This window comes from Oncorhynchus mykiss, chromosome 16 (assembly GCF_013265735.2).
Source record: "Oncorhynchus mykiss isolate Arlee chromosome 16, USDA_OmykA_1.1, whole genome shotgun sequence".
Taxonomy (NCBI): domain Eukaryota; kingdom Metazoa; phylum Chordata; class Actinopteri; order Salmoniformes; family Salmonidae; genus Oncorhynchus; species Oncorhynchus mykiss.
Window position 1 is genome coordinate 56,569,078 of NC_048580.1, and position 24,265 is coordinate 56,593,342.

Here is a 24,265-nt window from a genome sequence, read left to right on the forward strand (position 1 = left end):
AGCTTTGCACACTCTTGGCATTCTCTCAACCAGCTTTACCAACCTGGAATGCTTTTCCAACAATCTTGTAGGAGTTTCCACATATGCTGAGCACTTGTTGGCTGCGTTTCCTTCACTCTGTGGTCCAACTCATCCCAAGCCATCTCAATTGGGTTGAGGTCGGGTGACTGTGGAGGCCAGGTCATCTGATTGCAGCACTCAATCCCTCTCCTTCTTGGTCAAATAGCCCTTACACAGCCTGGAGGTGTGTTGGGTAGCCGTCCTGTTGAAAAATAGATGATAGTCCCACTAAGCGCAAACCAGATGGGATGACGTATTGCTGCAGAATGCTGTGGTAGCCATGCTGGTTAAGTGTACCTTGAATTCTAAATAAATCACTGACAGTATCACCAGCAAAGCACCCCACACCATCACACCTCCTCCTCCTCCTTTGGACTCATCAGATCAAAGGACAGATTTCCATTGCTCGTGTTTATTGGCCCAAGCAAGTCTCTTCTTTTTATTGGTATCCTTTAGTAGTGGTTTCTTTGCAGAAATTTGACCATGAACACCTGATTTATGCTGTCTCCTCTGAACAGTTGATGTTGAGATGTGTCTGTTACTTGAACTCTGTGAAGCATTTATTTGGGCTGCAATATCTGAGGCTAGTAACACTAATGAACTTGTCCTCTGCAGCAGAGGTAACTCTGGATCTTCCTTTCCTGTCTGACCTAAAGGTTAAATCATAAAAGTAATGATGGACAGTCGTTTCTCTTTGCTTATTTTAACATAATATGGACTTGGTCTTTTACCAAATAGGACTATATTCTGTATACCACCTCTACCTTGTCACAACACAACTGATTGGTTCAAACGCATTAAGAAGGAAAGAAAGTTCACAAATGGACTTTAACAAAGCACACCTATTAATTGAAATGCATTCCAGGTGACTACATCATGAAGCTGGTTGAGAGAATGCAAAGAGTATGCAAAGCTGTCATCAACTCTTAATTTGAAGAATCTCAAATAGAAAATATAATTTGATTTGTTTAACACTTTTTTTGGTTACTCCATGATTCAATATGTGTTATTTCATAGTTTTGATGTCTTCACTATTGTTCTACAATGCAGAAAATAGTGTTAAATAAAGAAAAACCCTGGAATGAGTAGGTGTGTCCAAACTTTTGACTGGTGTTGTACTTCTGAATTGACTATATGCTATTGACTACATGACTGCTCATCAGTATAGTAATATAGCTTATAGAGGTAGAAGTTGCCCCTAACCACAGATCTAGGATCAGGGTTCCCTAATCTTAATCATTAGGAGGATGTGAAAATAGCTGACCATGTATCAGTGATTACAATCAACTCCCACCTTCTCCAACAATGGACTATATATATAATTCATTAAGTGTGGATTCAGAGACTGGATGCCATTGTCTGCATACACGGTGGTCCTCCAGGACCAGAACTAGGAAACACTGTCTTCTCTCATAGCGTTCCAAAGCAGAGAGAGAATTCCCACGGCCAGGGGTGAACTTGGCATGATGGTAGTCACATCTCACGAGAGAGAGGATGTCTTCTAATTTCGATCCGTCAGTTTGTGTATGTGTGTGTGTGTTTGTGTGTCACAGTGTGTCTTTAGATACATGGATGTTTTGGGGTGTGTGTGTTGGTGTGTGTCATAGCATGTCTCATGTACAAGAAGTGAGAGTAGAATAGTGTGTCCTCTGTCTATTTTCCTCCAGCTGTGAGACTGCCAACACTTGCCTCGAGTCCAGAGAGCAGCACCCCCAACTGGTGGGAGTAGAGTACTACACACACACACACACACACACACACACACACACACACACACACACACACACACACACACACACACATCACTGCACTCATCTCTCTGAAAGGATCACAGTGAGTCTGTTCTGTTCCACCACACTCGTCTGTCTCAGGTTCAGCAATATTTCTGTAAGGAAGAGAGGTAATGGGGTTAGTTTGGAGACATTGTGTGTGTGAGTACATAAATATTGATAACACTCATGCTTACTGTGCGTGCCAGCCAGGTCACCCATGATACAAGTCAGTTTTCGACATCCATCCATGTCTGAGGGCGCCAGGAGATGACATGGAAACCGGCCACTAGGAGCAACAACCTTCAAGTAGGTTTGGGTTTTGCTAGGGCGTTGTGGACAGGGATGGTGGACTGGCATAAGCATCTGCTTCTGATTCCAAAGGTTGCAAGTTCGAGCTATAGAAAGTTGTTTTTGATATTTTGTTTTAAGCCTACCCCAAACCGTAAGCATCTGCTTCTTATCCCAAAGGTTGCAAGTTCAAATCCAGCTATAGAAAGTTGTTTCTGATATTTCTGTTTTAAGGCTATACCAAACCTTAACCCTTACCTTAACAATTTGGAGTTAAAACCTAAACTTAACCTTAAACACTTAGCAATTAGATTTTTGGAACATCTTCAAAATTTGAGAATCATGGATGAACGTCTAAATCTGACCTGAGAGGGAGCTGGTAGGTTCATGCATGCACACACACACACACACACACACAAACACACACACACACACACACACACACACACACACACACACACACACACACACACACACACACACACACACACACACACACACACACACACACACACACACACACACACACACACACACACACACACACCATTTAGAACAGCGGTGTACCTGATCAGGCCCCATCGGCATACGTCCCATCACCATGGGGTTCATCCCCATCTGCCCCATATGGCCCCCCCCTCCATTGGAAGGCATGCCCCCATTCATCATCATGCCCCCGTACTGTCCTGGGTTGCCCGTTTGGACAAACTGCTGCTGCCCCGGGTTGCCCTGTTGGGAAAACTGCTGCTGGGGGTACGAGCTGGAGAGACAGGGAGGGAAGGAGGTGGGTTAGTTGGTTACGAATGTTGTCACTGGTTGTTGTAGGTTATTTCTCTCTCCCTCCCTGCTACACACACACCTGTTACGGGCCATGCCTCCCTGCGACCAGCCCTTCATGTCATTGCTCTGGTACATGGGTCCGCCCTGGGGATGCTGTTGCATCATGGGATTCTGAGGACCCAGGCGGCCTGACATCATGGTGCTGGGGGGACTGCTGCCCGCAGGGCCAAACGACGGGTCACCCTGCTGGGCCATACCTGAAGGAACATGTTACATAAGCAATGGCATGTGAACGCAAGCACGCACCCACACCCACACCCAATTAAGTGATAATGCCTTCAAAGCCAGGGTTTGGAGGATATTGGCACAGGTGTTGTTAAGCACCGTGCCAATATATCCTCCAAACACCGGCTTTGAGGGCATTATCACTTTTATTCAACAGGTTACCAACATTGTCAAATAATGATAAATGTTCATTATAAACACACACACATTCCATGTCCCACTGTAAGTACAAAACTCACCACTAGGAAGCAGAAACACTCTGTGGCCCTTCAGGTCAAACAAACCCAAACTCACCGTAGTTTCCCCCGTAGCCAAACTGCTGGGGGCCCAGGTTGGGGCCTCCCATAGGGGTGTCCATGCCGGCGGGGGCGGTGACGTTGGGAGGGGGGCTGAACCCCCCTGCGGCGGCCACTGCTGCTGCCTGCTGCTGTTGCTGTTGCATTAGCATCATCATCCTCTGTCTCCTCATCTGCATGGTCACCATCTCCCTGCTACGCTGGGCCATCATCTGGGCATTCAGGAAGCCAGGCTGGGGACGGGGAAGGGGTATAGTGAGTGTGTGTGTATTTAGATTTATGTCTGTGTGTAATGTACAACAAGGAAAGGTTATGCCTAAGTGGCTCCCATATGCTAGTTTGTGTGTGTGTGTGTGTGTGTGTGTGTGTGTGTGTGTGTGTGTGTGTGTGTGTGTGTGTGGAGGAAAGGGGAGTGCCTACCTGTCCTCCCATGCTAGGCTGCATACCCGGCCTCAAGCCAGGGTTGCCTGCTCCAGGGTTCTCCATCTTCATGGCCATCCCCTGCCGAGTCTGACTCATAAACTGAGGGAGGGAGGAAAGAATAAGCTGTCAGCATAAAGTCCTGTGTGAGTTTATCAGTCTGTCTGTGTCTGTGTCTTCTACCTGTTGGCCCTGTAGTCTCTGCGCCAGCTGGAGCCTCATGGGTTTGGTGGCGCTCATCATCCTGGGTCTCATCATGTTAGCACGGGGGTGACCCATACCCCCCATGCCTCCCATCCCTGGGAAGCTGCCCCCTGGGCCCATCTGGGAGAGCATGGGGCCGAAGCCACCCTGTTGGGGCTGGCCCTGCATAGGGCTCCCCCCGTAGGCTGACTGCATGGCCATTGAGGGGGGTCCGGGGTAGCCCTGGCCGTACAGAGGCTTCTGCTCCAGCACTATGGAAGGATCCTGGCCGGGGAAGGGCTCACCATGCTGCTCTGGCCCCTGGCCCTGGCTGACCAAGTCGGGGATGCCCAGGGCCCGGTCGATCTCCTCCAGTGCGATGCCGTCCGTGTTGTTGAGCAGAGAGTCCAGCTGGTCCAGCAGCGCTCGCTCATCACTCTGGCCCTCGCTGGTGGTGGGCGGAGCCAGGAGCTCATCCAGGGCGTTTCCAAATTGACGCCTGAAACACGCACGGAGAACCGTTAATTGTTTGACATAATGGCATTGGCTGCCAATTGTCCTGGTATAAATCATGTATTATTAAAACTATTATTTAGATATAAGAGCAGGGGTCAGTGCATTTTAATGGAGGGCAAGAGGGTTAGTTTACCTGCTGTGGTTTCCCTCCATACCCATCACACTGTCAGACCAGGACGGAGACTGGTTGGGCTGGACCTGCTGACCGAACGGACTCATCCCCATCTCACCAGAACCTCCTGCGCACACACACAACACACATTAACCAGATATTTTATCTCTCAGAATCAATACAGATTACATACACATATAGACACGTGCATACAGACAGACACAAGCAAGACATCCCAGAGATTACATCTGCCATCTTCATTTTATGGACTAATGCACACCCACAAACACAGACACGTACCCATGTCCATTAGCTGTTGCTGCAGCATGGATCTGGTGCCAGGAACACTGTTGGACCTTCCCACCATGGGCCCTCCCATCATGCCTTTGGAGTTGTAGTCCATGCCAGGACGGCTCATGGAGGGGTGACCGGCTGAGCCCACGGGGCTGGCGCAGGAGCGGGGCATCCCCCAATCCCCTGACCCCCCCATGGGAGAGCGCTGGGAAACCCCCATGCCCCTGTTCATCGGCCCTGGGGGACACAAAACACAAACAGATGAGCTCTTTTTTCAAAGCAGCAATGACACAGACTGAAACCCAGACTTAGATAGTAGGGGAAAGAGCAAGACAGAGGAAAGACAAATGTCAGCGCATGAAAGAGAGTGAAATAACTAAATAAGTTACTTGTTCCAACGCCTCGTGGACAAACACCCATGTTCCCTGGGTATCCTTCTGGGCTGCCCATCATGTTCTCTTGTTTGATGAGCATGGGGCGCCTCCCCACCACTCCAGGCTTGGTGTCTGCTGACATGGCCCTCTGGAAGGGCCCTCGTGGGCCAGGGGCCATCCCCGAACTCCCTGAACACACACCCAGAGGGACACAGCAGATAGAACAGGTACATGTTAGTCTGGTGTCCAGATTCTCTGAGGAGGTTACTTTTTCAGCTAGGCCTAAAACTTTTTTTCATCAACACGCTCAATGTGAACAGTTCTACCTTGCAGGTTCTCGTCGAGGCAACCCTGGGCCTTGTTCCCTCCTCCTACTCCCTGCTCGGGGTAGAACTCAGAGCCAGAACCCCTCAAACCTCCCAGGATGGACTCCAGGTTGTCCAACTGGGAAGAGATAGATACACATGTATCAGCAACAACACAGTATCACACAACCTACAGAGGTTAAGCACTTCATAGTAATGAAAATGTTCAAAGTGAAGGCCAATGGGCAACGTGTTTATTAGTAGGTATACTCATGAAATTGTAATAATCTACCAGTAATGTAATGATCTGACCACCACACTGTGTGGTTACCTCATCAGGCGGCTCTGACTTGATCTTGCTCTCTGGGTGTTCAGCTGTTGGGCCGGGTCCAGCGCCAGGGCCTCTGGGTGGGGGGCCGGCAGTGGCTCCTGGGGGCCCCTTTCCTTCCAGCTCCTCAGGCTTGGGTTTCACATCCACTGGCTCTTTAGTATCATCCTTGTTGAGGAGGTAGTGGAGGAGCGCGTGGGTCTTCTCCTTCTTGGGGCTGTGCTGCTCTTGCTTAGGCTCTGTCACTCCTCCTGCTCCTACAGCCCCCACCTCCCCTGGGACTTCCTGGCCACCCAGGGTCACCTTGCCAGTGGCCTCGGCTGTGATCTTGGCCACCTCATCGGGTGTGTTGCTGTTCTGCAGCAGCTTGTGGAGGATCTTGTGCTTCTCCTGCAGCGACGCCGTGTAGTGGGCAGAGGCCAGAGCATTGGCCAGAGCTGTGCCCGACGCCTGGCCCTGATTGGTGGAGGCTGAGGAAGAGGAGGATACTCCAGTAGAGGAAGGGCTGGAAATGCTTCCTGTGGGGTCCTTAGTGTCGGACCCTGCTGGGGTGTTGCTGCTGCCTGGTGGGGGAGGTATAGAGGGCAAGGCGGAGCCAGTTCCCCCTAACCCCAGCTCCTCAGTGGGGGAGGTCAGCAGCTGCAGCAGCTTCTTATGGCCCTTACCGTCTGGGACTCTCCGGGTGGGTTCTGAGCTCACCCCAGCCTCGATGGCCCCCTCTCTGGGCTCCTTGCTGTCTGCCGGGGCCTGGCTGTCCAACCTGTCTCCAGAGCTCTCGGACTGGTGGTGTGGGTGGTGGTGATGGTGTTGGTGGAGGGGGTGCACGCTGGGCGCAGGACCCAGGCCTCCTGTTGGGCTTTTGGAGTCATCCGGGCCGGATTTGGCAGGGTGACTGGGCTGGGTGGACTGAGAGGAGGAGTGGACGCTGGGGGAGCTGTCTGGTTTGTTGGCCGGGGAGGGAGAGGTGAGGGTGGAGGGGAGGGAGCTCCCGACCCCCTCGCTGATGGCCTGCAGGGCGTTGAGGGAGCTGCTGGAGAAAGAGGTGCTACCTCCTCCTCCATGAGGGCCCATGGGGGAGTGCATGTCTGGGACAGAAACAAAACACACGGTTAGAAACTGTACTACAACTTCTACAAACCAAAAACATTTTTAAAAAATGCAAAAACCTAAGATTGATCATCTAGTGTTTTATGAAGCACAGCAAAACTATGCAAAGTTATAGTGTACCCCCCTGATTGACGTACCTCCAGGTGAGTACTGACTGGCACCCATCTTGGGGCTGCCTCGGTTTCGGGGGGACATCAGGAGCCCCTGCTGGGGGCCAATCATCCGGGGACTCCCCAAGGGGCTGTTCATACCCCCCAGTCCGTACCCCCCACTGCTCTGGAAGGGGGGCTGCTGATGTTGCTGCTGGGGGTGCTGATGTTGCTGCATGCCAGGGTGGTTCCCTGGACCTGTGTGGTTCATCTGATGACCCATCTGATTCATTTGGTTCATCTGGCCCATCTGGTTCAACTGATTCATCTGATTCATCTGCATCATTCTGTTGCCCATGCCTCCCCTGCTGCCACCACCACCTCCATTCCCTCCGTACATTGAACCACCTCCCATCTGTCCCATGTGGCTCTGTTCGTTCATGGGCCCGTAGCCCCGGTTCATACCCCCCATACCTCCACCAGGGGGCATGTTCATCTGGGCGTTGGGGTTGGGGCCCCCCATGCCCTGCTGCCTCATAGGCCCTGGCATCATGCCCCCGCCCTGGGCAGAGCGATAGCCATGCTGCTCCCTGGAAGAGAGGATGAGGAGGTGAGAAGGAGCAGGAGGAGAAAAGAGCATGTGAGAGAAGTGAGGTTATTATGACATCCTTGGCGCTCTACTCTTGTAAACGCTCAGATCCAGTCTACCAGAAGAGCCTCTTGAATAGTCAGAAGATGGAACTGAAGTACATACACACTGAAGAAAGTAATTTAAATAATACAAAAATATGTTAATGGGAAAAGACTATCTATTCACAATGAGAACGAGGTGCTCTTCAATTCACTACACAACCTTACTTCTTCCAAGTGTTTTTTGAGACTTGTCAAGCACAATAATTGTATATATTCCTTTTACTGAGAATGGAAGAAAACCACCAGGTGGCCTGTGGGCATTCTCCACTGAGTGAAGCATCTATACAAGCCTTCAGAGCTATCTGCCAAGCATAGGGAGGATGTTGTGGATATCAGTAGGCATCAGTTCCCTCAGCTGTGTGTGTGTCTGTGTGTGTGTACTCTGTGTCTTGCAAAGGTAGCAAGAATGTGTATAACTTGTTTTCTACCTCAGAAGGTGTGTGTGTGTGTGTACCTCTGTAGCAGGTGGGTGGATATGAAGCCCTGGGCCTCGTTGCTCATGGGGTGGCGATACAGCTTACTCTTGGTCTGGGCCGTGACAGGGGTGCCGTCCGAGAGAGAAAAACGGTACAGGGGGGTCTCAGCGTGACCCTGTAGGAAAGCTGTTGGGCCAAGGACAAGGGGGCAAATACAATGGGTTCATATCAAGATATGGAAGTGAAATATATATCAAAGGAGACGTATAGGGTTGGTGGTATCATGACAGAAATGTCTCTTAGTGATGCCATTCATGCGTGTTTTTGGACAGGTATGTGTGTTTTGGAACAGGTTTGTGTGTTTTGGGACAGGTACCATATGCATGTGCGACTGCGTATAACAGGTGTGTGTATTGGTACAGGTGTGTGTGTGGGCGTACCCTCGTGATAATGGCGTTTGTGGGACCAGGGTTGTCCGTCACTGTGCTGTAGGAACATTTGGATACAGCGCCTCAGCAGATCCTCCCAGCCAGGACGCATTGACGCACGCAGCGAGTTCTGGTCTATCTGGATCAGCTTACCTGGAGGGAAGAAGAGGAGCTGGAGATTGTGGAGCATAGATAGTATATACCTATTGAAAGATATTGTGCAAGTTTTTTGTAAATGTATATACCTATTTAAGGATATTGTACCATTTTTGTACACACAAGGCTTCATTAAATCAAACTCTGCAACCAGGTTTGCAACACAAGTCAAAAACATCAATTGTGTTCTGGTCAGTCTCACCTGAGAGCTCGTGCCGGGTGTTGAAGCTCTCTGTTCTCTCTACAGCAGTCACACGACGGGCCACACAGATCATACACGACTGCAGGTCTAAGGAAGAAGGGAAATAGTTTAGCTACACATGCACATACATTAAGTTTGGGTTTGTGTGTGTGTGTGTGTGTCAGGTGTGTGTATGATATTGTGTGTGTGTTGTGTGTTTGTGTGTAAGATTGTGTGTGTGTTGTGTGTTTGTGTGTGTAATATTGTATGTTTGTATGTCGCAGTCTGTCTGTGTGTGCGGGTGTCCGTACCTTCCCCCTCTTCGATCATGGCCTTGGGCTGGGTCAAGGCAAAGCATTGCATGGTCTCGTAGCGCGGCCCTCCTGGTCCCTCCTCCACAGGTCCGTGGGTGTGGCCAAACTTGACCAGCATGCGACAGGTGAAGGTGTGGCTCTTCTGACGTGGCGCCTCCCCACCCCAGGACACCCCATTAACTGTGGAGGACGAGACACACACATCAATATACATGTAGTACATACAAATATTTCAACAAGGAGTCTCATTGAGACCAATGTCTCTTTTACAAGGGAGCCCTGCAGGCACACAATTTACAAAATACTATAGAATACAAACACGGTGCCTTCAGGAAGTATTCACACCCTTTGACTTATTACACACACAGCCAGAATTCAAAATGGATTCAATTGATTTTTTTTCTCTCACCCATCTACACACAATACTCCATACAACTGACTAGGTATCCCCCTTCCCTTTTAATAATGATAAAGTGAAAACATGTTTTTAGAAATTTTAGCAAATGTTTAATTTGCATAAGGATTCATACCCCTGAGTCAATATTTTGTAGAAGCACCTTTGGCAGCGATTACAGTTGTGAGTCTTTCTGGGTAAGTCCAGTGTAGATTTGGCCTTGTGTTTTAGGTTATTGTCCTGCTGAAAGGTAAATTCATCTCCCAGTGTCTGGTGGAAAACAGACTGAACAAGCTTTTCCTCTAGGATTTTGCCTGTGCTTAACGCCATTCCATTTCTTTTTATCCTGAAGAACTCCCCAGTCCTTAACGATTACAAGCATAACCATAACATGATGCAGCCACCACTATGCTTGAAAATATGGAGAGTGGTACTCAGTAATATATTGCATTGGATTTGCCCCAAACATAACACTTTATATTCAGGACAAAACGTTAATTGCTTGCCACATTTTTTTCAGTATTACTTTAGTTCCTTGTTTGCAAACAGGACGCATGTTTTTGAATATTTGTATTCTGTACAGGCTTCCTTCTTTTCACTCTGCCAATTAGGTTAGTACTACAATGTTGTTGATCCATCCTCCGTTTTATCCTATCACAGCCATTAAACTCTGTTTAAAAGTCACCATTAGTCACCAAAGTCACCAGTGCTGACCTGTTGCAACCTCTGCAAACACTGCAATTATTTGACCCCACTGGTCATCTATGAACATTTGAACATCTTAGCCATGTTCTGTTATAATCTCAACCCGGCACAGCCAGAAGAGGCCTGGCCACTGCTCAGAGCCTGGTTCCTTTCTAGGTTTCTTCCTAGGTTCCTGCCTTTCTAGGGAGTTTTTCCTAGCCATCGTGCTTCTACATCTGCATTGCTTGCTGTTTGGGGTTTTAGGCTGGGTTTCTGTATAGCACTTTGTGACATCGGCTTATGTAAAAAGGGCTTTATAAATACAATTGATTGATTGATTGATTGGGCTTATGGTGAAATCCCTGAGCGGTTTCCTTCCTCTCCGAGCAACTGAGTCAGGAAGGACACCTGTATATTTGTAGTGCCTGGGTGTATTGATACACCACCCAAGGTGTCATTAATAAATTCACCATGCTCAAAGGGATATTCAATGTTAATTTAAAATCCAATGTTCCAATATTTGCGAGGCATTGGAAAACATCTCTGGTCTTTGTCGTTGAATCTGTGTTTGAAGTTCACTGCTCAACTGAGGGACCTTACAGATAATTGTATGTGTGGGGTACAGAGATGTTAAACACTATTATTGCACACAGAATGAGTCCATGCAACTTATTATGTGACTTGTTATGCGAATTTTACCCCTGAACTTATTTAGCCTTTCCGAAAGGGGATGAATACTTATTGACTCAACACATTTCAGCTTAAAATCTTTTACTAATTGTAAAAATGTTGAAAAACATAATTCCACATTGACATTATGGGGTATTGTGTGTAGGTCAGTGACCAAAAATGATTTAGCAATATAATGAATTTCATATTAATATGGCTGTAACACAACTAAATGTGGAAAAAGTCAAGGGGTGTGAATATTTTCTGAAGGCACTGTATACAAAATTACCAAAAAACTCAAGAAAAACAATAGCATTCCTCATTAAAGAGAGGCATCAGTACATCCAGTTATAGGATGGGACACGGATAGAGAGCCCCAGACCTAAAGTATGTACAGTATACTGACAAACTCTGTGTGTGTCAGTATACGCACAAACACATTTAGTCAGTGTCACACATAACATTATATCATTTAGCTAACACGCTTATCCGGAGCGACTTGCAGTCGGAGAATACAACAAGGACACACGGCACAACCAGAGACAAACATGAGATTCATTCAAGAAAGATGCATTGTGTAGTCTTCTAAATCGTTCAAATATTGGGACACCAACACACACACACAACACACGTGACAGATGAATCAGCACTGCTTGCTAGAGTATTACTACTTTCCTTCTTAAATCTAAAAGCAGAAGTATCCCCTCTCGTTCTGATTGCTGGCTAAATGGACCATGGGATTAATGTAGCTGAAGTGTCGATTTCCAATATCCCTGCAGCCCTGTGCAGCTGCCGGGGGCAGGAGGGGAGCAGAGCAGCCAGGTAGGCAGGTACACCCAGCCATCTATCCTGATTTGGGCCCTGACTCCTCATCAGAGCACAGCCACCCAGAGGGTCACCTTCACAAGAAAGGGGATGGGGTGGGGGAGGGGTGCTCAACTAAACTTCAAAGAGAGAGATCCTACTGTAGGCCCTGTGAAAATATTTTTAGCATCCATCCTACATGCTCTCTTGTCTGACACAAACACAATTAAAAAGGTGTTAAAATAGCACAGGTTCCATTACATGGCCTCTCTCCTATTCAGTCATGTGAGATCAAAGATTAAGACATGAGAGAGGAAGGTCTGGAACAGGGCCCCAGTCTCCCCCAAGGTTTGTCTGAAGCCTGATCAGGGACAAAGTCCTCCAGTCTGTGATGCCTTATCAGGGACCAAGTCCTCCAGTCTGTCTGAAGCCTTATCAGGGACAAAGTCCTCAAGTCTGTCTGAAGCCTTATTAGGGACAAAGTCCTCCAGTCTGTCTGATGTCTTATCAGGGACAAAGTCCTCCAGTCTGTCTGATGTCTTATCAGGGACCAAGTCCTCCAGTCTGTCTGAAGCCTTATCAGGGACAAAGTCCTCCAGTCTGTATGAAGCCTTATCAGGGACAAAGTCCTCCAGTCTGTCTAATGCCTTATCAGGGACCAAGGCCTCCAGTCTGTCTGATGCCTTATCAGTGACCAAGGCCTCCAGTCTGTCTGATGCCTTATCAGGGACCAAGGCCTCCACCTGTCTGTTTCTGACAGGGCAGGTGAAGGGACAGAGAAGGGGCCCTAGGGCATGGGGGTTTCTAACTGATACTGAGAGATGATTTAACAAGGTCTTAGACCGTTAGGATCCTTTCTCCAGCCTGATGGAGACAACAACACCGCCTGGCCGTGAGGCCCGGCATTTCCCCTCAGACACAATTAACCAGCACTTAGTCTGGACAGAGGGGTCGATTCAGGGAGAAAACAGACACGCACAAGAAACAAAAACATCCCACCCCCTATACACACACAGGGGATTGTGTAAGTGTGTGTGTGTGTGTGTGTGTGTGTGTGTGTGTGTGTGTGTGTGTGAAGCCCCAGTTGAGTGGTGAGTGGTCATCTCACAGCAATGTGCAGAGAGAGCGTATTTCATTCACGGGGTCAGAGATAATGATGGGGGAGAGGTGCAGGGAGGAGAGAGAATACAAAATAAATATAGAGAAAGGGAAAGCAAAAGAAAGAAACTAGAGTCCTACCAACCACATTATTGAACACTAAGTTAAGTATAAAAAAAGACAAGAGAATAGGTGAAAAAGACAGAAAGTACAAAACACAGAGTGAGAGATGATGACACTTTGGAGCCGCTGCCACTGCTGGGGAGTAAATCAGCTGAGCACCCGTATCCATAATTAATCAGCTTTATAAATAGACACACACACACAGAGAATGAAAGCTGGGGAAGTGCAGAGGTGCATTATTCAGTAGTGAGTAGTTTCCAGATGGCTGCCATGATATCTGAATATAACACAGGCCTGTTTTACACTGTCTGGCCCATTGAGTGTGACTGACAGCTCTGCCACGCTCTGTCTGCTTAGCACTAGCTCTCTGTGTGTGAGCAGGTGGGTCACAGTGTGTGTGTGTGTGTGTGTGTGGTACCATTGGTCTTGGGCAGGTTCTTGTGGAACTCCTCCCTGTCGTCCTCATGGAGGATGTTGTAGACGGAAGTGTTGATGAGCTCCTCCTGTTTGTACTGCAGGTACTGGGTCACGTTGTCAGACACAAACACTATGCTGCCCTCCCGGTTCACCACAAACAGAAAACCATCCAGGGCCTGAGGAAAGAGGGAAAACACATGAACAGTCAGTACAAAGGCCAATAAGAGGCCAGAGTCAGCACAGCCAGCCAATCAAAGAGGAGAGTAGTGACCTTTGGTCTCACCTGAAGCAGAAGCGGCCCGAGGTGGTCTTTGTCTATGACCCCCTGTCCCGTGGAGGACACGTCCGACTTCTGTACATCGTCATCATTGGAGGACGCTTTGCCTGAACGGAGGAGACAGTACAGTCAGATATGCCTGACTCTACAATCAAGTACACCGTAAAAAATCAAATCAAATTATTATTATTCACATTTATCACATGTGCAGGTGTAGACCTTACAGTGAAATGCTTACTTACAAGCCCTTAACCAACAATGCAGTTTTAAGAAAATACCCCCCAAAATGTAAGCGATAAGAATAACAAATAATTAAAGAGCAGCAGTAAATAACAATAGCGGGGCTATATACAGGGGGAACCGGTACAGAGTCAACGTGTCAATGTGTCAATGTGCGGGGGCTCCGGTGTCGAGGTAATTGAGGTAATTACGTACATGTAGGTAGAGTTATTAAAGTGACAATACATAGGTAATAACAGAGAGTAGCAGCAAGATGGGTGGGGGGGCATTTGATTAGCTGTTCAGGAGTCTTATGGCTTGGGGGTAGAAGCTGTTTAGAAGCCTCTTGGACCTAGACTTGGCGCTCCAATACCGCTTGACATGCGGAAGCTGAGAGAACATTCTATGACTAGGGTGGTTGGAGTCGTTGACAATTTTTAGGGCCTTCCTCTGACACCACCTGGTATAGAGGTCCTGGATGGCAGGAAGCTGGGCCCCGGTGATGTACTGGGCCATTTGCACTACCCTCTGTAGTGCCTCGCGGTCGCAGGCCGAGCAGTTGCCATATCAGGTAGTGATGCAACAGGTCAGACCTATGCCAAATCTTTTCAGTCTCCTGAGGGGGAATAGGTTTTGTCGTGCCTTCTTCATGACTGTCTAAGTTTGCTTAGACCATGTTAGTTTGTTGGTGATGTGGACGCCAAGGAACTTGAAGCTTTCAACCTGCTCCACTACAGCCCCGTCGATGAGAATGGGGCCGTGCTCCGTCCTCCTTTTCCTGTAGTCCACATTCATCTCCTTTGTCTTGATCACATTGAGGAAGAGGTTTCTGGCCTCCTCCCTATAGGCTGTCCCATCGTTGTCAGTGATCAGGCCTACCACTGTTGTGTCATCAGCAAACTTAATGATGGTGTTGGAGTCGTGCCTGTCATGAGTGAACAGGGAGTACAGGACGGTACTGAGCACGCACCCCTGAGGGGCCCTTGTGTTGAGGATCAGTGTGGTGGATGTGTTGTTACCTACCCTTACCACCTGGGGGTGGCCTGTCAGGAAGTCCAGGATCCAGTTGCAGAGGGAGTGCAGATCATCTGTGGATCTGTTGGGGTGGTATGCAAATTGGAGTGGGTCTAGTGTGTCTGGGATAATGGTGTTGATGTGAGCCATGACCAGCCTTTCAAAGCATTTCATGGCTACAAACGTGAGTGCTACGGTCGGTAGTCATTTAGGCAGGTTATCTTGGTGTTCTTAGGCACAGGGAACTATGGTGGTGTCATGACGTTGGCCTCTTTGGGAATAGCAAGCCCATCCCCCTCTCCCTGCCTCCCCCTTGCCTCCTTCAATTAGGTTGCTGTGGTCAGAGCGATGTCGTAAATTCCTGAGAAGACCCTGCCACATGGCCACACAGTAGAGAGAGTAGATTTTCATGGAGAACAAAGGAAATCCTTCCACCTCACAGAACTTGAGGTACGAACAAATTTCATGTTCCGGAGAAAGTATAAAAGATCGGTGAAGAATCCAGCTACGAACTGTTCCGTTTGTCACAACTTGGGAAGCTCATGGGAGACGGTGTGGCCACATTACCATAACGCTGTTTATATAATAGCCTCAGATATGAGATTTACATCTAATTGTTGTATAAGATGAATGAGTGAGTATGATACTGTTTGTATAATTGTGTAATATGATTTTGGACTGTTTAATGAAGAAAAATACAATTCCCTTTTGATTTGAACTAAATCAGAGGACCGCCCCTGAGCCCAGTTAGGGTCAGACATCCTGCACCGCCCCTGAGCCCAGTTAGGGTCAGACATCTTGGGACAGCCCTCTTCGGCCCTTCCGAATAAAACCCCCACTCGGGTTTTCGATCAGCAGACCGAGCTTACCTCAATTACGAGATGGCTAAAGGTTGCAGACCATGTTTTTCTCCATTAGGATGACAAAGGTTGTAGACTATTGCTGAATCTTTTAACCATACCACGTGGCTAAACTCTTAGACTATCGATACCGACAGAATAAGAACAAGTCTTTGATATGAATTACTAGTCTGAAGCTAGGAATTCGGTATCATTGAATGCGAAGGATGACAACCGCCGAAACAACCATTCTATAATGAATGTCACTCTGAACAATCCCCTCTAACCACAACCGAGAGAGAGAGGGAGAGAGACGGACAATTCTACAAAATAAATGAACTTTTCACCAGCGATCAAGACGACACACTGAGCGTAAATATATATATTGATTGCAATTGTTCCCGAATGAGTGAGCGTTCATGTGCAGACCACATTTACCTTGTTTGTTTATGCATTTCTGTGAATTACTTAGTTATAAATAAATGATTTAAGACAATTGATGTATGGATGACTCATAGTGAAGACTGGGTTCGTGCAGATAACCAACAATTTACGACATTTGGAATGAGACTAACGTGAGGTAAAGTAAATAATTCATTAATTTGAAGACTAATTGATCAGATAAAATATCTGAAAAGTTATTTTAGGAAATTATAACTTTGTAATCTAAATATTTTTCCTTGGGGCCCCGACTTCCTAGTTAATTAGTTACGTGATTAATCAGTTGATCACGTAATAACTAATTACAGAGAATCTTTGATAAAAACTATCAGTCTTCAGTTAATGATAGTAAAGACATTACATTTATGGCGCCCCCTTGTGAAGACTAAAACCAGGATGCACGTTTGGGTCATTTTGATAATATACATTTATGACGCCCCGGTGTAAGGAATCTAATATAGAATTAGACTTTGCTGTGGAATTCTATTCTGAAGAGGCTACAGTGCACCTCTGGTAGTATTCTTTAGCGTAAGAGCAATGAGTGATAAATTCCAGATTTAGTCCGTTAGGCCAAACGGTACTATTTCTGTCGGTCAATATTAACTTCTAGAGCCAGAAAGGTTAGAAATTAGAGGATAGATCTTCGGCGTTCGAGCAGAAGTATTTCTGTCCGCCTACCACACTAAACCAATGTGGACTGACTACAGGCATACCCATATTATGTACCGTCACTAGTAAACCCACCCTTTCCATGGTGAGAGGACATTATTTTGTGCTTAGAACGTGATATAGCTGGCACGAGATGCTAAGCTAAGAGAGAGGGAACATTTTTCACTTCCTGTGTTCCGTTTGAATTCCTCCGCCTTGCGCGACGGAAGTCCCGCCCTTTGTACTTCCGTTTGATTTCAGCATTCTGCATCACTGGTCGTGAAGAATCGCAAGACATCTCTTAAAATAAGTGTTGGAAATCCAAACGTGGATGACGTTAAAATAATCCAGCAATCTCAATTGCTTGGGTATTATCGTCTCATTCAATTAATTTATTTAAATTGTCGGACATACCTTTCAAGGTTCTTCCAGTTAAATGAGACACTTTAAGCTTTGCAATAGTAACCTAGATGAACCAACTTCCCAGGTTAATTGAAGGTTTAATACCCAGATAGCCTATCCAGGTATGATTAATCATTATCATTGATTAATTCAATTTGCTTTTGCAAATTCATTCTCGTCCAAGTTCTACAGTACTGTCCAGTATTGATGGTTCATTAACGTCTATAAATAGATTAAAATCGTCTTTGCAGCTCCCAATATATTCCAAAACCAAACTTTGGAAAATTAGGAAAAACATTTTTAACTTTCAAAATGTTCTAATAATGTGCAAGCTATGAGAGGGGGTAGTCCCCACTCGCCCGCTAATTAGTGAACCTCCAACCGCAAATGGATTGATCTCTGACCTCAGCAGCGATCCCAACCCTAATTATGCCATTAGTGGAAAAGCAGACAACAATGCTTTCCAAAATCAACCATCGGGCGCAGGCCTCATAAAGGTTCGCTCCAGTCTAGCCCTGATGTCTTGCCACCCAAGATTGGCATCTGTCCAATACCGCAGTGCACAGCTGAAGCACGAGCAGGTAATGGGAGACATAAAGGGACAGAGGGAGAGGACCGGGAAACCAATGACAAATGCAGAAATGGGAAAAATTCTGCTAGCTATGGAACTGCACTTGAAAACTGAACAATTAAATGTAATTGCAAAAACGTATGACGATGAACAAGCACAAGCTCTTCAACAAAATTGTCTTCTACAGGAACAAAATCATATGCTACAGGAACAAATCAATTAAGCCAAAACTAAATACGATGATGTCCACGCCAAACTAGAGAAATCTGAAGAGTTATCTACAAACTGGAGCACTCAACTTGATAACATGCATGCAGTTTTGTTGAACGTTACTCAAAGTAACACGGTTCTACTCAAAACGCTGCAGACCAAAGACGATCAATTAATGAACACAATGACAAAGTTGGATGACAAATCAGCAGAACTCATTGAAGTAGCTGACCAAATGAATGATGAGAACTCAGGTGATGAAGATGGAAATATTTATTTCTAAGCAAGCGGAGGAAATCTCATCACTGAATCTCTCGCTCCGTACTCAAGACCTCTATCTGCAAACCATGACAGATAAGTTTGAGACCGAAAGGAGCAAGTGTGACACTCACGTGTTCAAAATCAGTACTCTAAGCGCTCAAGTGGACTCTGCAATGCAGCAGAATACCACCCTTAGGTACCATCTGGAGGAAGTCCTACAGCGTGACTACCAATCCAAGCAACCGGAGCCCTGTACTCACAGGAGTAAAGACGATAGGTTTCAGACCTTGCCTCCCTCATGTGTCCCTCAGTCTTCTCCTCTTGGCCATTCGGCAATGAGTAATACTGCGCCTCTTGGCCAACAACAGCCAACCCTCTCCGCCCGCTTGGCGCGGAATACCTTGACAAACTCATCAAGAATTTCCCCACCTTTGACCCCGTTCCAGGTCAGCCAAACGATACTGAGACGTTCCTAGCTGACAGAGGATGCGTTGGACGGCTACCCGACGGCTACGGGTTCTGACAGAGTTTACCTGTTGAAGCGAACATCGAATAGACACGTGACAAGGTTCATTCGTCTACAACAGCAACACGTGCTAAATGACTACGCTAAACTTGCCACAGCTTTCAAAGTAGAATTCAGTGGTTCCCCGACTCACAAACACGATAGCTCACTGGCTAACACCGTCAAACAAGCTCGGAACGGACACCCACAAGCTTACTATGATAGGCTTCGTTCAGCTTACTTTGGCCTACTCACTGAAACAGGCATGGAAGACCTGTTACCTTTTAAACAAATGTCCCTGTTGAACATGTATCCTACCTTCATTGCCTACTTGGGCCCTGCCGCCCACGTTGGCTTGCCTATCTTACAACTCAGAGAGCTTGCAAGCACAGCTTTTGAGGCATCAAAAGTTCACAACGCTAAGAGCCCTGACCACTTGGTTTTGAAGTTTGACCAGGAGCATTCAATCCAGTTAGAGGGTGCATTATCAGGTATTGGAGCGTTGAGAGATGACGCACAACAACAGTTTCTACCATGAAACCATGATTCCAATAACCTCCGCGGTCGAAATAACTGTAAAGTACGTCGCCATCAACATGACTACCGCTACAATCGACCTGTTCACTATGTTCCTGCACCGAACCCACAAAAAGTGTCAGAGCACAAGGGTAACAAAGGGTTGAAGGACGATCAAAACGTAGACCAATGTTCTCCAGAAGTTCCACTATGGGAAGAACTAAAGCGAGAACAATTTGAGAAAAGGGTAAAAGATAAGTCACAAGGACTAGACAAGGAATTACTGGACACCAGGTCCGCAGGAATTAACACCCATAGCAAGGACGTTAAAGTTCAAATTTCTCCCGCTCTCATTCAAGACCCTATCCAGGGCCCGCTTGATCAAGAAACAAGCCCCCGGGCTTTGTCTATAGACTCTGATACAAAGGTTGCGAAGAAAAAGGTCAAACGCTTCGTTAAAGCCAAGCCCACTCAAAATCGGAAAAGTCAATCTGCTTCCACCTTGAATAGAAATGGCACATCACATCGTTGCGAACAACCACTCCACTTTGTGGAAAATATGTCCACGAACCACGAATCTAAACGGCCATACCTGGAAACCGTCCTGGAGGACTGCTTAACTTGTCATGCACTAATTGATTCGGGTGCGACAATATCACTCATCTCTCAAACATTGTTTGATGATCTCAAAAGGGCTTTGAAGCCAACTAAACGTTGGTTAAAAATGGAATGATGCGACACTACACTTCGAGGGGTCACTCAGACTACCACGTCTATCACATTGAGAGTCATGCTGAAACTACACTTCAAGCACGTATCGCTCGTTCACCCTGTGTATGTTACCAGCCTCGAAACTGTAACCCTGCTACTTGGAGCAGACTTGATGGGTCGGTTACTCCCATTGATGGATTGGAAAACCAACCAGGTATGGTCACAGGCCACCGTGCCTTCTCCACTGACCACACTGTCTTCCCCTAACGCTAGCTGCAACGCAGTCATTCACGAGGGGTATCTGTCGAAAGCACCCCTTGGGAAAAATATGTTTAAAAACTTCTTGGGGCAGAATCCGATCCAAGGAGATATTACGATATCTCGACACATTCCATCAGCCAACTTGATTGACCATTCTTTTCATGATTTCGAGCCAGCTGTCTCTGTGAATACGCAACTTCCCTCCTCCTTGCAGTCGTGCAATACGGTAGTTGAGATGAACTCCTCTTGCCCTTCGGACACTTCTGCAAGCACTGGGGCCATCTCAGCGAGAAAAACATTGATGCGCAGAGTATACACTGCTTCCGATGATACACCTGCTTTGTTGGGGACTATCACCCCTTACAATGACACTAATGGCGTCAGTCCAGCAACTGACCCGATGACTCTCACTGGTGAAACACTTTGCGATATCACAGACCGATATCCTCGTCTCAGTTCGCAGGTACTGAAAGGTTACAGCCATTCTCATAACAACGCGGCCGCTGACAACTCCTACATAGGGTCTGACCTTTTCGTTTGAGCCTTGGATACCAACACCACCCGCTGGTGGGGGGATCCCGAGACACAAAGGGGGGGAACAGTAGCCCAGACCCATGATGAGCCTCATCGAGGCCGGTGGGGGGGTTGAGACTATGGACAACACCGTACGAGGCCACCAGAGCATAAATCAAATCTAGTTGTAAACTCCCCTATGAGAACAGTGAGGAGCAGACAGGCCCCTAGACGGGGATTATCTTAGAACACATCTAAGATAGTACTGAGGTGTACCACACTGGTCGTAAAGGAAGTCCAGTGGACTTGTCCACCTCCAAAACAAATGGCAACAATAATCATTCCTTGCCATGTGTAGGTTCAACTACAATACAACTAGTAAAATGCTCCAATCATGTGTTCCGGTAGTATAATATTTCAGAATAAATCGGTAGGATAACTGGTCCCTTTGAGCACCAGTACCAATGCCAGCGACAGTCAGTCTAGCTACAATCAGTAAGAAGGTTAGAGACCTAACCAATCAAATTACCCTTGACAATAGTGACATAGGAGTCACTCAGAGTGCAACATGTGGAAGGGAATCTCCAGTGCACTCTTCCAATGGTTAACACACGTCACTAATAAATAGAATCCTCCATTCAGGAGGACAATTATTAGAATCATTAACCACGATCACACCACGTACGACTGGTCCAATACTTAAAGAGTACTTCCGTCGTGAGGTTAGCTCCTCCGTGGATAACATAGCTATGAAATAGACTTCATACCTATCACCACTACAATAGTGAAAGACACAGTGACTTGTAGTAAAAACTACTACAGACTCCCTTGACACCAATTCTGACTGACCTCCAGGCATTGACCTGAAAATTACCTTACGTCAGACTCATTCTGAACAAGTTGTAATCTGCCAGGATACTTGGTTTTCTTCCCTTGACATGCGCGCTTGTGTAAGCATAAACGCACATGCACAACGGAACATCCAATTAGGATTTATGCTAGGATCACTTAAGGGTCCAAGCAAAATACCAGCCTTAGTAAAGTTGAACATTTACTTCTAGGCCTTGGACTCTACAGCACTCACCAGTTTTCTTCCCAGAAGTCCATAGGTCATCCCTGTAGACTGCCCAAAACGAGTGCCTTACAGCTGTAAACTTATCATATAGTTATCAACTTAGAATAGTGCCTAAGCACTTTTTTATAAAAACTACCAGTCTTCAGTTAACCTCTAGCACTTAGCCATCCCGGATCCGGGATCGTGAATACAGCCTCAAGCTCATTACCATAACGCAACGTTAACTATTCATGAAAATCGCAAATGAAATGAAATAAATATGCTAGCTCTCAAGCTTAGCCTTTTGTTAACAACACTGTCATCTCAGATTTTCAAAATATGCTTCTCAACCATAGGAAAACAATCATTTGTGTAACAGTAGCTAGCTAGCGTAGCATTTAGCGTTAGCGTTAGCATTCAGCAGGCAACATTTTCACAAAAAACAGAAAAGCATTCAAATAAAATCATTTACCTTTGAAGAACTTCAGATGTTTTCAATGAGGAGACTCTGTTAGATAGCAAATGTTCAGTTTTTCCTGAAAGATTATTTGTTTAGGAGAAATCGCTCCGTTTGGTACATCACGTTTGGCTACCAAAAAAAAATGAAAATCCAGTCATCAAAACGCCAAACTTTTTTCCAAATTAACTCCATAATATCGACTGAAACATGGCAAACGTTGTTTAGAACCAATCCTCAAGGTGTTTTTCACATATCTCTTCGATGATATATCGTTCGTGGAAGTGTGCTTATTCTCCTGAATCCCAGGAGAAAATGCCCGCAACTGAAGATTACACACCAATTTAGACAAAGGACACCGGGCGGACCCCTGGAAAATGTAATCTCTTATGGCCAATCTTCCAATGATATGCCTACAAATACGTCACAATGCTGCAGACATCTTGAAGAAACGACAGAAAGGGCAGGCTCGTTCCTGGTGCATTCACAGCCATATAAGGAGACAATGGAAAACAGAGCTTCAGAAATTCTGCTCATTTCCTGTTTGAAGTTTCATCTTGGTTTCGCCTGTAGCATGAGTTCTGTGGCACTCACAGATAATATCTTTGCAGTTTTGGAAACGTCAGACTGTTTTCTTTCCAAAGCTGTCAATTACATGCATAGTCAAGCATCTTTTCGTGACAAAATATTGCGCTTAAAATGGGCATGTTTTTTTATCCAATAATGAAATAGCGCCCCCATAGTCTCAACTGGTTAATGATAGTAAAGACACGACAGTGGTCTGCTTGAAACATGTTGGTATCACAGACTCAGACAGGGAGCGGTTGAAAATGTCAGTGAAGACACTTACCAGTTGGTCAGCGCATGCTCGGAGTACACATCCTGGTAATCCGTCTGGCCCTGCGGCCTTGTGAATGTTGACCTGTTTAAAGGTCTTACTCACATTGGCTGCGGAGAGCGTGATCACACAGTTGTCCGGAACAGCTGATGGTCTCATGCATGTTTCAGTGCTACTTGCCTCGAAGCGAGCATAGAAGTTATTTAGCTTGTCTGGTAGGCTTGTGTCACTGGGCAGCTCTTGGCTGTGCTTCCCTTTGTAGTCTGTAATAGTTTGCAAAAAACACTACACTGCCACATGCCAAACGTACTACACTGCCACATGTAGTACGATTTGATCTTAGTCCTGTATTGACGCTTTGCCTGTTTGATGGTTCGTTGTAGGGCATAACGGGATTTATTATAAGCTTCCGGGTTAGAGTCCCACTCCTTGAAAGCGGCAGCTCTACCCTTTAGCTCAGTGCGAATGTTGGCTTGGCTTCTGGTTGGGGTATGTACGTACAGTCACTGTGGGGATGACGTCCTCGATGCACTTATTGATAAAGCCAGTGACTGATGTGTTGTACTCCTCAATGCCAACGGAAGAATCCCGGAACATATTCCAGTCTGTGCTTCCAAAACAGTCCTGTAGTTTAGCATCTGCTTCATCTGACTACTTTTTATAGACCGAGTCACTGGTGCTTCCTGCTTTAATTTTTGCTCGTAAGCAGGAATCAGGAAGATAGAGTTATGGTCAGATTTGCCAAATGGAGGGCGAGCTTTGAACACGTCTCTGTGTGTGGAGTAAAGGTGGTCTAGAATTGTTTTCCCTCTGGTTGCACACTTAACATGCTGATAGAAATTTGGTAAAACTGATTGAAGTTTTCGTGCATTAACTTCTTCGATATAGGGGGCGCTCTTTTAATTTTTGGATGAAAAACGTTCCCGTTTTAAACAAGATATT

At 46.5% G+C, this 24,265-nt stretch overlaps 1 protein-coding gene across 3 annotated transcripts in view; it reads right to left on the reverse strand.

Moving 5' to 3' along the window:
• Window positions 1–1,047: 1,047 nt before the first annotated feature.
• LOC110492379 (nuclear receptor coactivator 3) overlaps window positions 1,048–24,265 on the reverse strand; it is a 109,776-nt gene continuing 86,558 nt past the window's right edge. For all 3 annotated transcript variants that reach the window (XM_036947353.1, XM_036947354.1, XM_036947355.1), the window contains 18 exons: window positions 13,870–13,970; window positions 13,588–13,762; window positions 9,395–9,577; window positions 9,105–9,191; window positions 8,759–8,899; window positions 8,357–8,504; window positions 7,258–7,799; window positions 6,017–7,098; window positions 5,707–5,824; window positions 5,396–5,569; window positions 5,013–5,243; window positions 4,734–4,839; window positions 4,085–4,583; window positions 3,902–4,003; window positions 3,480–3,714; window positions 2,980–3,157; window positions 2,688–2,880; window positions 1,048–1,945 (listed from right to left, as the gene is read on the reverse strand). In XM_036947353.1, the coding sequence (XP_036803248.1) occupies window positions 1,934–1,945; window positions 2,688–2,880; window positions 2,980–3,157; window positions 3,480–3,714; window positions 3,902–4,003; window positions 4,085–4,583; window positions 4,734–4,839; window positions 5,013–5,243; window positions 5,396–5,569; window positions 5,707–5,824; window positions 6,017–7,098; window positions 7,258–7,799; window positions 8,357–8,504; window positions 8,759–8,899; window positions 9,105–9,191; window positions 9,395–9,577; window positions 13,588–13,762; window positions 13,870–13,970 (4,307 nt within the window). In that variant the 3' untranslated portion in view covers window positions 1,048–1,933. The remainder of the gene's footprint in view (window positions 1,946–2,687; window positions 2,881–2,979; window positions 3,158–3,479; window positions 3,715–3,901; window positions 4,004–4,084; window positions 4,584–4,733; window positions 4,840–5,012; window positions 5,244–5,395; window positions 5,570–5,706; window positions 5,825–6,016; window positions 7,099–7,257; window positions 7,800–8,356; window positions 8,505–8,758; window positions 8,900–9,104; window positions 9,192–9,394; window positions 9,578–13,587; window positions 13,763–13,869; window positions 13,971–24,265) is intronic.